Source organism: Parasteatoda tepidariorum, chromosome 5 (genome assembly GCF_982258835.1).
Source record: "Parasteatoda tepidariorum strain Cologne lab strain chromosome 5, Ptep-v5.0, whole genome shotgun sequence".
In the NCBI taxonomy this organism is placed as follows: domain Eukaryota; kingdom Metazoa; phylum Arthropoda; class Arachnida; order Araneae; family Theridiidae; genus Parasteatoda; species Parasteatoda tepidariorum.
In genome coordinates, this window is record NC_141759.1 from 69,840,524 (window position 1) to 69,858,546 (window position 18,023).

At 38.1% G+C, this 18,023-nt stretch overlaps 3 protein-coding genes across 3 annotated transcripts; all 3 read right to left on the reverse strand.

The window, feature by feature from the left end:
• Window positions 1-6,472: 6,472 nt before the first annotated feature.
• On the reverse strand, window positions 6,473-7,650 carry LOC147809470 (uncharacterized). Its single transcript, XM_087162831.1, has 2 exons — window positions 6,815-7,650; window positions 6,473-6,704 (listed from the first exon to the last, which is right to left on the reverse strand). The coding sequence occupies exons 1-2, from the start codon at window positions 7,648-7,650 to the stop codon at window positions 6,473-6,475; spliced, it is 1,068 nt and encodes a 355-aa protein (XP_087018957.1).
• A 3,947-nt stretch (window positions 7,651-11,597) lies between these two features.
• On the reverse strand, window positions 11,598-13,415 carry LOC147809471 (uncharacterized). The gene has a single exon (XM_087162832.1). The coding sequence runs from the start codon at window positions 13,413-13,415 to the stop codon at window positions 11,598-11,600; it is 1,818 nt and encodes a 605-aa protein (XP_087018958.1).
• An 852-nt stretch (window positions 13,416-14,267) lies between these two features.
• LOC122273906 (RNA-directed DNA polymerase from mobile element jockey) lies at window positions 14,268-15,287 on the reverse strand. The gene has a single exon (XM_043057882.3). The coding sequence runs from the start codon at window positions 15,285-15,287 to the stop codon at window positions 14,268-14,270; it is 1,020 nt and encodes a 339-aa protein (XP_042913816.3).
• Window positions 15,288-18,023: the final 2,736 nt, after the last annotated feature.

Below are 18,023 nucleotides of genomic sequence, written 5' to 3' on the forward strand. Positions count from 1 at the left end.
GGCGCCACACTCGTATGAGAAAGCAGACAGGTACCCCAGTATCCCATTTTCCACCTTACGAGACGCAGCACACGGCATAAGTACTGGTCAGCAATAGCTAACGTTTTTAGTCTGTATATGATTTAGGGAAAAATTGATTATTTTAAAATTAATAGGCGAAGCATAATATATCAGGAATTCCGACAAAAACAGTAAAAAACAAACTAAAATCTGAAGATCTATAATCTGCAAATGATAAAACAGTGCTTCTGAATGGAATGAGTTAAAATTCGTCCACTAGGTCGATATAAATATTTGATAAAAAGTCGGAAACTCAAAATAGGACCGTCGCAAGAGAGAAAAAGAAAAATGCTCAGGTCCAGCTCGGGGCCCCGGGTGCGCCGTACCCGTCACACAAGAGTGTGCCCCTGGGGGTCTAGCGAGACTAATTGTGTGTGGAGAAATGGCCTTGTTGCTATATGTTGGAAAGATAAGAGAGACGTTTTGATGCTATCAAATATACTTCCTCCAACAGAAAACAAGTTTTCGGATAGTCACATCTTATAACAAACACATATGGAGCATGTTGACAAGAGTGAAAGGATGGCCAATAGCTTAATCTAAGGACTCTCTCTACACTTGGGAAAGCTATTGAACGATTTATTTACATCAGAATCTAACCATTTCACATACCTTTTTCTGATGAATAAAACAGATTTCGAGAAAAACTGGGCACTTTGAAACAACTACTCAGGATTACAGACTATATTGCAAGATGCCTCATTAACAAACAGTATTCGACCTTCCGCATGATCGGTATTGCCAAAGCATTCGGTGTGTTTGGCCTCATGGAATTACATACAAATTAATACATCTTAACTTTTCTCCTGGAGTAATCAAACTTATTTATTGCTATCATGCTACAGGTTTCTTTCAATTGTGTCATTCCTACAAAACAAACAATTACTGCAGGGGCACCTCAGGGACGTATCTTGGGGCATATTTTATATATTCTTCTCACGCACGATTTTCCCATCAACAGGAATGGCCCAAACTCTATCACTGCTTATTAGGATGACGACACTGGTATTATCAAATTTAAGAATTCTAATTTTGCTCTCTCCAAACTAAAACAATTTTCTTTACTATATTGAGAAGTTGCGCCTAGATTGGAAAGTTAAAACTCTATTCTATAACAGCAGAATAAACCATCACTCGAAACAAACTCCGTATATGATTATGAACAGACCAATTTTCACGGATGCTTCTCCTGCATGGTGCTTATGATCCATCAATCTATAAAAAAAACTCAAATATCGAACCCATTGTGGCTCATTGCTTTGATGCTTCGCATGCACCTTATCAACTTAGACTTCTCATTTTAAATACACTTGAAATATTATTTTCCATTAGTAGACTGTTAACATGAGGACGTTCTGGACAGCATCAGCTTCCTATACCGGTCAAAGAACACGTTGCAGTCATCCGACGGTTAGCCGAAGGTGGGGACTCTGCGAACACTAAGGCAGCGCTCCTGTCGTGCTTAAACCCAGGAAACATCAGAGTGGGTATTAAAAGATTAGCTAACATCAGGGATGGGGGATTGTTAATCGAAACAGACACGGCGGAGGGGCTGGAGGCAATGAAGCGTAAGATCGAGACAACAGGATTCTGCAAGAATTACTCATGTGAAGCTTCCATACTCAAGAGACCAAGAATAATAGTGTTTGGAGTAGATGAGGAACTATCACTGGAGGAACTTCACGATCACCTCATCAAACAAAATCCAGAGATGGAGCATGGCGAAGTGAAAATGGTGGACAAGCTCAAAGCTAGAAATGGTACGGCCCATAGGATAATCGAACTTGACCCAGGTACCTTCGGACAGATTAAGTATAAAGATAAACTCAATATCGGGTGGAGGAGACATAGCTTCCAGGAAACACTGCGCATTAGGCGGCAGTGTTTCAAATGTGATGCAATTGGACACATAGCTAAGGAATGTAATAATGAGAAAATCTGCAGATGCTGCTCTTCAACCGAGCTCGAGGAGAACGAATGCCAAGAGGAAATGCTCTGTAGACACTGCAATGCAGCAAATAGAAAATATAAATTGAACTTGGAAGTCGGACACCGGTCGTTCGAAAGGGACTGCGCACAGTACGCTAGAGCTATGAACTACCAAATGAAAAGAACCGACTATGGACTTTAATTCCTCTGGTATTAATCTGGGACACATTAATCTTCATCACAGTCCAACAGCCAATTTACAATTCAGTGAGGACTTTATCAATAATCAACTTAAATAAGATAGCCTCAACGAACCATACTATAATAAAGATAACATTATTACAGGTATACCAAACAGATTCAATTTAATATATAGTAGAGATAAACCTAGAGCAGCAGTTGTTGTACACCCCGATATTCACGATATTTTCCCGGTTTATGTTGCTAGGGATTGGATTGGATTGAATGTAGAAGTTTTATGGCACAAGATCCAAAGGAGGATATGCTGCGCCAAACAATTTGTTGAGTTAGATCTAATGGTAAATTGCACACAATAGTTTCATTCTCATAAAACAAATGAAAGTAATAAAATTGTTTATCTCAAGGCACGTATTTTTAAAAGTTCATAAAAATCATTAAAAAGCATAATTCTATAAAATACACAAAAAAGGTAAAACGGTTTATGGGTAGGAAATAAGAGTGAATAAAATCAGATAAAACAGTTATATACAATGAATAATACCAATAGCTCGCAGAAATGCGAAAATGTTGGGATGATGAATATCATCTAACAAATCCTTCATACATAAAATCGTGCTATTAAAAAAGGTAAGACGATGTTGGTTAAAACAAGGACAAATGGTTAAAATGTGATGAACCGTAAGTAAAGTATTGCAAGAGTCGCATTTGGGAGGAGATTCTCTAAACAACAGATGAAGATGCGTGAGTCGAGTGTGGCCGATTCTGAGACAATTAAGCTTTACATCTGCATTACGTAATCGTAATACAGTTAAGGGGTCTATGTATGGTTTGATGTTATGAAGTTTATTTTGAGTTTGAAGGTCCCAATGCTGTTGCCAAAGGGACGAGATGAGCTGTCGAACATATAGCTTAATGTCTGAGAATGGTACAAATATGGTTAATTCAGTAGTTGCAGATCGTGCTGCAGAATCAGCCAACTCATTCCCTGGGATACCGACGTGACTCGGTATCCAGCAAAATGAAATATCAAATCCATTTTTGCGAAGAGCGATTAATATATGATTAATGAAGCATAAGATTGGGTGAGTATCGCTGCGAAAATTTTCTAGCTGGTTCAAAACGCTCTTACTATCAGAGTATATAAAATACTTTCGTTCGGAGCATGAAGAAATCAGCCGCAATGCTAAAAGGATGGCAACTGCTTCCGTAGTGAAGACGGAACAAATATCTGGGATCTTGTAGCTATAAGTATCATCAGCGATGATGACACCACAGCCTACGTTTCCCGCCGATTTTGATCCGTCAGTATATACAGGCACATGCTCAAAATTTTGGTGACGATGCGAATTGAATATTTGTTGATAAATGATGGATGCAACATTAGATTTACTGTACAACTTAAAAAGGGAATAAAACTGATGTGGTGCGATGATCCATGGTGGTATGAGAAGGTGATCTATTGATTGTGTTTGCACGTCACACATGTCAAAAGTTCGTATGAGAGAGCGCACACGAGCATGAAATGGACGGACATATGAAGGTTTAGCGTCTTCCAATCATCCTAAGCTTGATGGAAAGACATCGTGTTTTAGAAGGTGAGATTTGCAGGATTTCACACGATAGTAATAGGTTACAGACAATTGCTTGCGACGTAAATCGAGAGATGATTGTTGACAAATGATATATAAACTCTCTACTGGTGAGGTGCGGAATGCGCCACTACATATATGTAAAGCCGTATGATGTGTCGTATCCAAACGTCTTAAGGTGGAAGCAGTAGCATTGCCATAGACTGCACAAGCGTAATCTATACGTGATAGTATCAACGCATTGTACAGTCTGAGTAGGGCGATACGATCCGCACCCCAAAAGGTATTTGATAGTACACGTAACACATTCAAGGTTTTCTCACACCGCTTTCTTAGATGTAAAATATGAGGCATAAAAGTGAGTTTATGATCAAATATAACACCTAAGAACTTTGTTTCAGATACAGCAGGTATGGTAATGTTATGAATCGATATAATGGGATCAAAATGTATTCTGCGTAATCTACAAAAATGTATGCAAGAGCTTTTAGCAGGTGACAGGCTATGACCATTATGCTCACACCATTCCACAATTTTAATCACAGTCAACTGCAGTTGACGCTCAATAACGCGCATGTCTGATCCAGAACATGATACGTTCAGATCGTCAACATACAGTGAACCAAATACGGAAGGTGGCAGCAAGTTCAAGACCTGTGAAACATGAATAATGAACAAGGGCGCCGGCAGAATAATATATAAAGGGGTGCAACCTCTAGCAAACTACCCACCCCCCGAAAAAAAATTAAAATATTCTGCTATTACATTTTGTTTTGTTATGACATATACTTTCATCTGTTAATTTTTTCAAGATACATTTCTTCATTGTTAGCAAGATATTAAAAAAAAAGTACGAATTTCTTGTACTTGCAAATTTTGCCCAGAGGCGATCGCGCTGGCATAGCTACTGACTTTGAAACGCAAATAACTACAAACAGTAGTTTCGTATACTAACGTGTTTGTGCAAGCTTAACATTGGTAATTATTGTGCTGATGAAGTTTTACAGTTGCGAGAAGTCAGTTTGTGTTATACACCTTTATTAAACTGAATAACTAATAGAAAATAAAATATTATTTATATTTTATTAAATGAAATTTAAAAATATAGCTTAGATATCTGCCAAGTTTATGCATACTCAGTGTGCATAAGAAAAGAATTAAAGATGACTCAGAATTCATTGAAAAAGTTATAAACAGATTTGGACAGCAAACAGGACGATTACAACTCTTGTTTGATTAAAGAATTTTTTTAATTGTTATGTATCAATAATTACTTAATTATTTGTTTTTCCATAAAAATATGTTTAATAAAAAAATTTTATAACAAAATTTTTCTGTATCTCTTTAATTGTTTAAAAAAAGCCAGGGGGGTGCAAGTGCACCCCCTTGCACCCCGCTGCCGGCGCCCTTGATAATGAATAGTATGACACTTAAAACACTGCCCTGTGGAACTCCTTCTGCCTGAATGAATAGATCAGAAAATGTAGTGCCCAGTTTTATTCGAAAATACCGCTTCGACACAAAAGTTTTTCAGAAAGATGGGTAGGTTTCCACGAAGTCCCATGCTGTAAAGTGTCTTCAAAATTCCGTAACGCCATGTCCGATCGTAAGCCTTCTCGATATCAACGAAGATAGAGACAAAATGATTACGTCAGACAAAAGCCTTACGTGCTATTGCTTTAGCCCGTTTAAAAGCTAAAAGGTTGGCAGTGTTCGGGTAGCGGCAGAAGATGTTCCACAGGCGTCTCTGCTCTTTATAAGCGGTAGCGCATTCCGCATTCCACCACGGTTTGCGATGGCGAGGAAGCGAACCTGACGACTTGGTTATACTATCTTCTGCCGCTTGTAGAATTGCAGATGTAACACGATCAACAGCTGCACTTATTGTATTGTGTGTGACCATATCATCAGTGACCTGAGCAAGTTGAGCAAATAGCGGCCAATTAGCGCGATGGTATATAAAAGTTTGTGGTCTTGGGCTCATGGGAGCTGAAGCAGAATATGAAATCGTAAGAGGGAAATGATCACTGTTATGAAGATTATTACTCACTGAAAATTTTATAAAAGGTAAGAGAGTTGGTGAACATAAAGCTAAATCAATGGAATGAAAAGTTCGTGTCGGAGCATGAAAGTAAGTTTCTTCGCCTTGATTAAGCAAACAGAGATTATGGTCATGGATGAGTTGTTCAATTTTACGCCCCCGGTCATTGGAGGCGGAACTACCCCACAATTCACTATGACCATTAAAATCTCCGAGCAAAATAAAAGGCGAAGGTAACTGGACTATCAGTGAGTTCAAATCTGTTTGAGAGATGGATGCATGAGGAGGTAGATAGACAGAGCAGACAGTAATGAGAACATTGATGTGAATTTGAACTATGGTAGCCTGTAATGAGGTTGATAAAGTAAGATGAGTAGATGGAAATGCTTTACATGTTAAAATTGCAACACCGCCATGAGGATGATTTCCACCATCGAAATCATACCGGGAGCAAGAATAGTTGCGCAATTTAAAATTATGAGATGACGTTAAAAGAGTGTCCTGCAATGCAAAGCATGCAGGTTGATATTTACAGATGATATCTTTAATATCAGAGAGCTTGTTTCTAAGGCCACGCAGTTTCATGAAATAAAATTTATTGACATTATGAAATGGATGGATTTAGTTGTGTTTTAACGTCGAAAGTTTTCGGTTAGTCTGGTAAAAATCCATCGTCGGAAGGATGAAGAGATAATTCTACGTCTAAATCCATCTTCTGAGTAGAAGAAGTGGATTGATTGACGTATTTTGGGTCTTTTTTCTTCCGAGTTATGCCAGGTTTCTTAGTTTGAGGTATTTTTGTTGTTTGAAGCTGTTTGGGGAATGGTCGGACTTTTTCTGCGTTATCAATTTTAGAAGTTTTCTTAGGAGGAGGAGATGTTGTTCTATTTGATGTTGATGGTGTATTAAAATTGAATTTTGGTTTTTGGACTGTAGTTTTAGTCTGGTGATGAGAGGTAGAGGGCAAAGGTGGAAGGTCCGTTTGCGTACTGACAGAGCAGAATAGGACACACCCGGACGAGGAGTGCGGGCGGTTACTATTCGGCGATCTTCATTGAACGTCACGTTTAGCAATACTTTGACACTTTGTATCTCTTTCTCTTGGGACCATTTTGGACAACTCCTGGAGTATGCAGGGTGAGCACCCTTGCAGTTAATGCAGAGGGGTGGCAACTCACAGCCAGTGTCATCATGGTCAGATCCAGTGCATCGAGAACAAATAGGCTTGCTACGACAAGATACTTTAGAGTGTCCAAACCTTTGGCACTGAAAGCACCTTAATGGGTTTGGCACATATGGTCGTACAGGGCAGTTATGCCAGGCAAGCTTAACCGAAGATGGTAATTTGGGTGTGTCAAAAGTAAGGATCAGATTTTTCGTTGGAATGAGTTTCCCATCCCTCCTAATCTTGATCCTACGGACAGCAGTAACATGTTGGTCTGCTAAATTTTCCACAATTGTTTCCTCTGCATCATCGAGGAATTCAGATTGTGATATGACACCTCGAGAGGTGTTAAGAGTCTTATTAGGCGATACTGTAACAGTGAAGGAGCAGATATTGGTACATTTAGTTAAGATAGTAGCTTGTTTTTGGGAGACCTCAACTAAAAGGTCAAACGAGCGTAACTTTTTCACCGAGGCTACTTCTCCCAGTATTGAGAGAAGAGCCTTGTGAATCAGAAATGGCGAGACTTTGGTAAATGAAGTGTTGGGTACTTCAGGGTTCGTGAGCGTTACGATGTAGAATCGAGCGTATTCAAACGGTGAGGAGATTGTTACGCTGTTTTTGTTTTGGTGTGCGGAACTGAACACCTTGCTACTTTCAGCCATAGAAAATTAAAAAAAATCATTTCGACTACCAGCGGCATCACCCACCACGGAGTCCAACCAAGGGGATGTAAGTAACAAAGTGGAATCTGTTGCTTAACACCGATGCTGACCAATAGTTATACGACCTTGAGTCACCCCTGAGGCAGCCTCCACCCTTAACGAAGTGCCCAGTAGGTGACCCCGGTCTTGACCCTAGTCAACAGATGACGATTGTGACCAGCCGATTGATGCACACTGGCCAATATGCACCACCCGTTTACCTGAAGCACGGGCCAAAGCAGTGTATTGGGGTACCAAGATGCCCCTCAACTGCCAGGATCCCCTTTTCCAGGGACACGGGTCTCCACGCACGGCAAACACGCGGGTGGTCTCTTCCCATCTGGGTTCGATACAACAGGGTGGTAATCGAACACAGATGACATGCCCTTACCAGTAAATTCGGCAACCACGACAAGGGGGAAGAGAAAGGAGTAAGTAGGAGAAAAGGGAGAGGAAACGGAAGGGAGGATAGATCACTAGGGTACCCCGGGGCGTGACTCCCTGTATTTACCTAAAGAAGGTAAACCCCCTCAGGGGTTATGTTGCTAGGGATATTTGTATGGTTGATTTTAAACATTGTAATGATAACTATGCTTTTTTGTCTGTATATTGTCCATCTGGGGATGGTATTGAGGCATTCTTGAATGTCCTTGAACCAGTTATTGCCGCCACCCGGGATACATTTGTAGTGTTGTGCGGTGACCTTAACGCGAAATCAATTATTTGGGGCCCCAGGAGAGATGCCAGAGGAGATGCCGTTGTGGAGTTCTTGCAAAAACATGATCTTGATGTCTCCAACAGTCCAGACTCTCCCGCAACCTATAATTCCGTTCTCGGGCAGAGCTGGATAGACATCATTGCAACCGATTTCGACAACATCTCGAATTTTAAAATCCACCCACGGCGTCTCATGTTCAGACCACGAACTGATCACTGATATCATTGAAATCGGTGACAAACAGGTTCAACAAAAATAGATTGATTGATGTACATTTTTGGGGCAAGAGCCATGGTTTGGCTATACCGCGCCCAAACCAAGGTTAAAATTACTAATTAGGTTAAAATCGTAACAATTAGGTAAAAATTACTTTAACTTTGTTGAAACCAGAACAATTAGGTGAACTGAGCAACTCGTCCAAAATTAAAACAACTAATTTAAAATTTGCCAACTATGTTATAAATAGTACTAAATCAAATTGTAGAACCCGATATTTCCATAGATCAATTTGTTCACAGAGTGACTTGTGAAATCAATACAGCATGTAGTGATTCTAGGATTCGGAACCCGATTTCAACTACAAGGCATTGCTTCTGGTGGACACCTTCGCTAGGACTTCTTAGGAAACAGACTAAAGCACTCCGCAGACGCTACCAAAGAGAGCATAACCCAGACATCAGATTAAAATTCATGATTAAATATAAAGTCAATTAGGCGAAATATAGAAAACTCATTAGGCAAACTGAAGCTGAGAGCCTTAAGAACAACATCAATAACTTATCCACCGATAACGCTTTTTCTACACCATATAAGATCGCAAAAGGTAACCTAAATGGTAAGCTAACAATCAACCCTGTTGTAATAAACGGCAATATCACTGAGAGTTTCCTGGAATCAATTGAAGGGATCATGCGGCACCACTTCCCGGAGGCGCCCACTGAGAATATTGAAATGATTAAATGTAATGTTAACGAAGCAAATTTTACAGTGACTGAGCTGGAGCTGGTAATTAATGGTCTAAAACCAGGGAAATCACCGGGCCCTGATGGTATACCAAACGAAATCTTTAAAGAAATACTTTTACAAATAAGTACTGACTTCTGGCTCTTTTTAATAAATGATTGGCGATTAGCTGTTTTCCAAAGTCATTTAAGGTGGCCTTATTGGTGGCCAGATTTGGTTATTCCGAAACCAAATAAGGATCCGAGCTTGCCCAATTCCTACCGTCCGATCTCTCTCCTAGCTGTCAAGGGCAAGATTTTAGATAAAATGTTTGCCAAAAGACTTTCGTACCACCTGGAGAAAGGAAACCATCTAAATGAAAACCAATTTGGCTTCAGGGCTGGGAGGGGAACGGACGAGGCACTAAAAAAAGTTGTATATACTGTTTGTACCAAAAAACTTGAAAATAAACATTCAATAGGGATGGCTCTGGACATCGAAAATGCATTTAATAAGGCAAATTGGACAATACTCAAATCAAGACTAAATAAATTATCATTACCAGATATCTTAATGGGCTGTATTTTCAGCTTTTTAAAGGACAGAACTGCTAATTATTACGATGAGTGACCTTTTTGTCGAAAGAATATTAAATATTGGTGTGCCTCGGGGCTCGTCCCTTGTATCCATTTTATGGCTTATTTTAATTAATGGTGTTTTTAACTGTGCTTATGAGATTGATTTTAGCCAATTTATTGATTTTAACTGTGATGACTTTACAACAATTGCTTTTGCAGATAATATTTTGTTACTGGTAAGTGGTCCATTATTTTAAAGATTTGACCAACTGGTTACTCATATCTTCTCACACATGTCGGACTAGGCCGAGACAAATAAATTGACCTTTGCAAAAGATAAGACACAACTGATTACCTTCCATAAAGCAATAAAAAGATAGCAAGACTTCCTTGTATTAAACTTAGACCCACTGACTCAACTAATATAAAAAACGTAAAAAAAAAATTAAATATCTAGGGGTTACCCTCGACCCAGGTCTGACATGGATCCCTCATTTGAATGACATCAGAAACAAACTCATAAATTTTAACCAGGGTATTAGGAGAGTCGTCAGAGTAACTTGGGGTCTCAGGCCACTCTTATTGAAGCGTATCTATCTCCAGGCAAGCGAGAGAATCATTCTTTATGCCGCCAGTATCTGGTATAGAAATAATAGCAAAATCAATGGAAAACTCAATACAGCGTATTCCTCTACTAACGATCACCAAAGCTTATTCAGCAACTAGGACAGAGGCTATCCAGATACTGGCGGGCGTTATTCCTATCAATTTTAAAATTATTAAAGATATATACTGTAAGAGGGTAAAATGGGGTTGGAGACTTAATGATATTAACAACATCCTCCCACCAAACTTAGATCATGGCAAAAACTTCGACAAACCAGCCCTAGAGCACCCTGCAAATTATAGAGCTTTTCCCTGAGGATACGCTTGCCCCAAAGATCTGGGGGTGGAGATCTACACTGATGGCTCTCGGATGGAGGCAACCAACTCTAATTTCTACAGAATATCGCATGCTATGATAGTTAAACAAGACGGTGTTACCGTATATAAAGCCTCCACCAGAGTCACCGATAATACTAACATCTTTATAGCAGAGCTAATGGCAATAAGATCTGCCTTAATTTGGATCAATCAAAATAACATCACATATGCTACTGTCTTCTCTGACTATTTATCCTCTCTCTAAGCCCTGGCTGACCCAGAACCCAGTTCGAATGTTGTTGAAGATGTAAAGTTAAAATGGAACAGTAATGTCACTTTGAACTGGGTCAAAGCACACTTGGGGATCCAGGGCAACGAAATGGCAGACAGAGCGGCTAAAGAAGCCATTGGTTCTAAAGTAGTAGATCTTCAGGCACTTAGAACCCCTAGATAAACCAAAACTGACATTAAGCTAACCTTAATGTCAAGGTGGAAATTTAATTGGGAAAACACAGAAAAAGGCAGACAGACTTTTAAATTTATTAAGACCCCGTCGACCACTAGACTCCAAGCAAACTTCTATTTAAATCAATTTTTGACGGGGCACGGAGGGTTCGGGATATACCAGAACAAATATTTTAACAGTTAGTTAGTTAGTTAATTAAGTATTATTGGCGCAAAAACCATTTTTGGCCATACCGCACCTACAACTTGTTTTATAAGAAACATTCTGCTATAAGTTAAAGCTAAATTGATTTGTAAAAACTAATGTCCCTTAGATAATTAAAAATGTTATTGTGGGGTTTATCTCCAATTAATAAAGTCAACGTTGGATTAAAGCAACCAAAGTGGCGTTGTCTCTGTGTTTTAAATTCGTTACACTTTGTTAAAATATGTTTAATAGTGAGCTGTTCTCTACAATGAGAACATTCAGGTGCAGTTTCGTTTAATAAAAGATGTTTATGGGTTAATCGAGAGTGGCCAATGCGCAAGCGATTTAATATTACTTCCTGCTTTCGACTAATGTTTAGACTTTTATAAGATTTAATAGAAGGTTTAATGTTGTGCAATTTATTATTTATTTCATTTTCCCAATCATTTTGCCAGTGTAAATACTGTTCATTGTCAATTGCATTTTTGATATCTGTGTAGGTAAGGGGGTTGTTTGTTACATTGTTTGTTGACTTAGCCACTTTATCTGCTGCTTCATTACCCGAAATGCCAGCATGGCCTGGCACCCAACAGAAAATTATGGCATATTCTTTTAGGAGTAAATTGCTGTATAGGTTTAAAATATTATTTATAATAGAATGTGTATTCAGTTCTTTATTTTGTAAGGCAACTATAACACTTTTTGAATCTGAATATATTATCCATTTTTTCAATCTTTGAGAAGAAATAAATTGAAGAGCCAGATAAACCGCATGGCATTCAGATGTAAATACGGAGCATTTTGAATGTAATTTTTCAGATATTGTGGAGATAGGGGTAACAACAGCGCTTGCAACATGGTCAAGGCCTTTAGAGCCATCTGTAAAAATGGAATTAAAATTACTATATTGTTCTTGGTGTGAATTAAAAAGCTGTAAGTAAATGTCAGCAGCAGTTTGTGCTTTTGTCAGATTGTTAAAAATATCAATAGTTTGGAGAGAAATGACGTCCCAAGGAGGTCTTAATTCGCTCGCAGGTAAAATATTAAAGTCTTCTAGGTTTAGGTTAGATAAAAGCTTTCTTACTCTCAAACCAAAAGTCGGTATTGCAGAGGGTCTGTTACTAAATAATCTTTCATAAGATGGAGTTGTAACATTTGAAAACATGGAATGTATATGATGGCTTTTGACATGAAAATAGTATCTCAATGTTAACTTATTGCGTCGTTCAGCAAGAGTTTGTTCATGATATAAAACGTTTAGACTTTTTATGGGTGATGTGCGAAATGCTCCTGTTGCTATACGTATGCCGGAATTATGGATGGTGTCAAGATATTTAAGAACAGATTTTCTAGCTGATCCGTAGACAACGCAACCATAGTAGAGTTTAGATCGAATGATACACCTATAAATTTTGAGCATGGCATCTGTATCTGCACCCCAAGAGGTGTTTGTCAAAACTTTAAGTAAATTTAATTTCAGTCCACAGGTTTTTCTTAAGTGCTTAATATGAGATGCAAAAGTGAGTTTAGAGTCTAAGATCAAACCAAGAAATTTTGTTTCGCTTAAAACGGGAATGCGGAAGTTTTTGAGATACAGTTCAGGATCGGGGTGGAGCCCTCGTCGTCGACAGAAGTGTATACTTGTTGTCTTAGTTGTAGAAAAATTAAAACCATTAAACTCAGTCCATTGGGATAATTTATTAATAGCGAGCTGCAATTGTCTTTCGATAGTGAGCATATGAGATGCTTTACAGGAGATCCGCAGATCATCAACGAATAACCTGCCGTCCACTGTAGGTGGTAATGTAGTTAAAATATCGTTAATTTTTATAAGAAATAAGGTTACACTAATGACACTACCTTGAGGAACACCTTCTTCTTGATTAAAGGTGTCAGATAAAGTGTTATTCATTCTAACTTGAAATGTCCTGTCTGTTAAAAAGTTTTTAATAAAATAAAACATATTTCCATTAATATCATAATTTAAAAGGTCCCTTAAAATACCATATCTCCACGTTCTATCGTACGCTTTCTCAATATCAAAAAATATTGTCACAAGATGTTGCCTTTTTAAAAATGCTTCACGTATATCAGTTTCTAAAAGCATTCGATTGTCAATAGTTGAATTACATTTGCGAAATCCGCTTTGTCTCTTAGATAATATGCAACGAGATTCCAATAAATATATTAACCTTGTGTTTATTATGCTCTCTAAAAGTTTGCAAAGACAACTAGTAAGAGCGATTGGTCGGTAATTAGTAGGATGAATAGGGTCCTTACCTGGTTTAGGAATGGCAACTATATATGATTTTCTCCATATTGATGGGAATTGTCTATTCAGCCAAACTCTATTAAACAGTTTTAAAATTATTTCCAAATGCGTATCAGAAAGATGTTTAAACATATTATTGTGAATTTTGTCGGGTCCTGGAGATGTTTCTTTACATTTATTAATAGCAGATTTTAATTCAGTTATTGTTAGAGGAGAATTGTAGTCATTATGAGGTTCAACAGAGGGTTTAAGTACATTTTTCTCAGTTTGAGTTTTGTATTTTTGGAAACTTTGAGAGTAATTTTCTGTACTAGAGGCTCGGGAAAAACTTTCAGCTAAAGTATTTGCTATTTCTTTAATCTCTGTTGTTTTATTTCCATTTACTTCAAGATGCGTAATAGGTAAAGGGTTGAAGTGTCCAGATATTTTTTTTATTTTGGTCCAAATTTCCTTTGCTTTCGTATTGTTATTTATGGTACTTATATATTTAATCTAAGATTCTCTTTGGCTTTGCCTTCTAGTTTTCCTTGCAAGTGCACGGGATTTTTTGAACAGAATTAAATTTTCAACAGTTGGGTATCTGCGGAATATTCTCCAGGTTCGTCTTTGTGCTTTATGAGTTTGTCTGCATTCTTCGTTCCACCATGGTTTTGGGTATTTAGGTAAATTATTTGAAGTACGTGGAATGGAATTTTCAGATGCGGATATTAGAGAATTTGTAATATGTTGTGCAGCTTCTTCAATGTTACCATTATAAACGATTTCTTCGTCGAATGTTAGGGACTCTTGAAAAAGTGACCAGTTTGCTAAGTGTGTTTGCAGTCTAGGAGAGTGCACTGTATTCGTATTTCCAGGTTTCAAAATATTGACGATTAGTGGAAAATGGTCGCTATGATAAAGGTCATTCCAAACAAAAAATTTTAATAAGGTATTAATGCGTGGTGAACACAGTGTCAAATCAATGGAATGGAATGTACGAGATGGAAAGTGGAAATGTGTTTTTTCATCAGTATTTAGTATACAGAGTTGGTGGTCGTCTATTAATGTTTCTATTTGATTCCCGCGAGAATTTGTAGTATCACTTCCCCAAGTTATGCTATGCCCATTTAGATCACCTGTGATTATAAATGGTTGCGGTAGTTCAGCTATTAGTTTATTTAGATCTGATTGCAATATTGATTGTTTTGGTGGAAGGTACAGACTGCATATTGTGATGAGTTTTGATTGAAATGTAACTTGTGCTGCTACTGCTTGCAAGGTAGTTGTCAATGGAACAGGTGAAAATGGATAACTTTTTGAAATCAAGAGAGATACGCCTCCGCATGCCTTATTTCCATCAATAAAATCTTTCCTTAGATGAGAATATTTTTGTATATTAGCTTTGTGGTTAGGTTTCAAAAATGTTTCCTGAAGTGCGAAACAAACGGGATTATGTTTTTCAATTAAATTTTTGATATCTGGAAAATTAACATAAAACCCACGACAATTCCACGATATGAGTTTATCGGCCATTATTTTTTATTTTTAATATTTTTGGGTTTCAGGTTTTCTGGAGTTTCCATCCCTTTTTCTATTTGCATTTGGGAGTTTTGAGAAGCATCTGAGCAATTCTCGTCGTCTGTAATCATCGTATCAGATGAAAGCTGATCCTGTTGGTTGCTTGGTAGTTTTTTCCGGTTTTTATTAAAACGATTTTGTCTGCTTTTAGATACATATTTAGGTTTACTTACCAATGGGGATTGAGTTAATTTTTTGTGAAGAACATTGACCATTTGTGGGGTTATTTTCAGGTATTGACTGCTTTTTCCAGTATTTTGAGATAACTGATCAGAAGTTGATGGGATTGAGACTTTGGATAGCTGAGAAAGCTGTACAGTTTTGGATTTTAACGTATTGGGAGTCTGAGAAGGGGTTGTTGTCAGAGATTTTGAACTTTTGGGCGATATGGTAACTTTTGTATTTCGAAGTTCAGATTCACTATTATCAGTCTGTATACCTATGGATTTAGTTGTTTTTGAAGTTTTTACCACTGAAGCATATGAAACATTAAGTCTAGGTTGTGAGCTTAAAAATTTACTTTTGGCTTCAAAATATGACAAGTTTTGCATTACTTTAATATTTAGTATTTGTTTTTCTTGCTTCCATTTAGGACATTGGCGGGAATTTGCAGAATGTGATTCGGAACAGTTAGTACATTTTTCTGGCTGATTACAGGTTTTAAAAGTGTGACCGGTTTCACTGCAGCGAGAACAAGTCTCTTTTCCTCTGCAGTTGTTGGTGGAATGACCGAATTTTTGACATTTAAAGCATCGGAGGGGATTGGGAATGTATGGGCGAACTTTACAGTTTCGGTACCCTGCCTTAATATCATCAGGTAGTGTAGAAGTGTTGAATGTTAAGATTATGTGTTGAGTGGTAATTATATCTGGACCTTTTTTTATGGTTATATGCCGAGCATCTATAACTCCTTGACTGGAGAGACCTTCGATTATTTCAGAAATTGGGAGTGATTGCAATGTCTTATCAGAAATGACGCCTTTGGATATGTTTAGAGTGTTGTGGGGGATTACTGTGATTTTAACGTTTCCGAGTTGAGTTAATTTCAAAAGTGAAGCAGTTTGTTTCTTGGAATTTGTTTCAATCAATAAATCTCCAGATATCATCTGTTTGACATTTTTAGGATTACCAATGTTTGTTTCCAGTGATTTTTGAACTAAAAATGGTGACATAGATGATAGTTTCTTTTCCGTAGAGCTTAGTATGAGAAATTTTGCTGCAGTTGGGTCATAATTTAAGCATTTAGCAAGATTGAAGCTGGGTGAGGAACTTGTTCCGCTTTTGTTTCGGTGTGCAGAACTGAACACCATCTCTTCATTTTCAGCCATAGAAAAAATTAATCAACTTCCACTATCAACTGCACCACCCACCACGGAGTCCAACTTAGGGGATGCAAGTAACAAAAGGAAATGCATTACTGAACACCGGTGCTGGTCAATAGCTATACGCCCGAAAGTCACCCCTGAAGCAGCCTCCACCCTTAACGAGGTGCCCAGTAAGTGACCCCGGCCTTGACCCTAGCCATCAGATGACGTTTGTGACTAGCCTATTGATGCATACGGGCCGATATGCACCTCCCGTTTACCTGAAGCAGGGGCCAAAGCAGTGTGTTGGGGTACCAAGATGCCCCTCAACTACCAGGATCCCCTTTTCCAGGGACACGGGTCTCCACGCACGGCAAACACGCAGGTGGTTTCTTCCCATCAAGATCGGACACACCAAGGTAGTAATCGAACCAAAACAAAAAGCCCTTACCAATAAACTTGGAAACCACGATATGAGTGAAAATCTGTCATAACGAATCAAAATGTGAAACAATATCAATAACTCAGAAACTGCAAAAAAGGCATAATCAAGACCTATAATCTGCAAATAATAACCAGATTGTTAAAGTAATTTAAATAATGTTCGCTCACTAGGTCAATGAAATCATAAAGTGAATGTCAGAAACTCAAAACAGGACCCTCGCAAGAGAGAAATGGAAGAATGCTCAGGTCCAGCTCGGGGCCCCGGGTGCGCCGTACCCGTCACACAAGAGTGTGCCCCTGGGGGGCAAATATTTTAACAAACCTGACATCTGTAATAATTGTAATCAACGTCAGACCATAGAACATCTTTTGTACCATTGAGTTCGATTCCGGACACTCCGAAAAAACTACTTCCTCGAAAGGAATGAACAACAAATTTTTGTTAGTAACGAATGTAGAAAAATTATTAAAGACATTACTCGTATTAAAGTTACTCTCGAGGAACAGTTGGCCTTAAATAATGACAATAATTGTATTCCCACAGCCTTGCCGTCCTTTTATTGTGTTTTAACATTGGTCTTTTGTATTTTAACTAATCTGGTTTATACCCGCTTTTATGTGTATTTTACCAATTTTGCATTTTAACTGTTGTTTGCTCATAACTATTTTAATATCTTGGCATTCTTATTGTATATATTGCTTTTGTATTTTTATCATACATGTTTCAGCTCGTCTGATGTACTGCAAATTTTTAATGCCCTTTCGGCATATTCTCTTTTACTGTTTTTTACTGTTTATCAAATTGTCTTACATTTACTGTTTTAACATCGTTTTATCCACCTTTACGCCTTACCAATTGGTTTGAGGTATCAACTCAAAACCCTTTTCTGCTATTTATTGGTGTGAATTTGTAGTCCACCAGTTCCGGCTCATCGCTCACTCT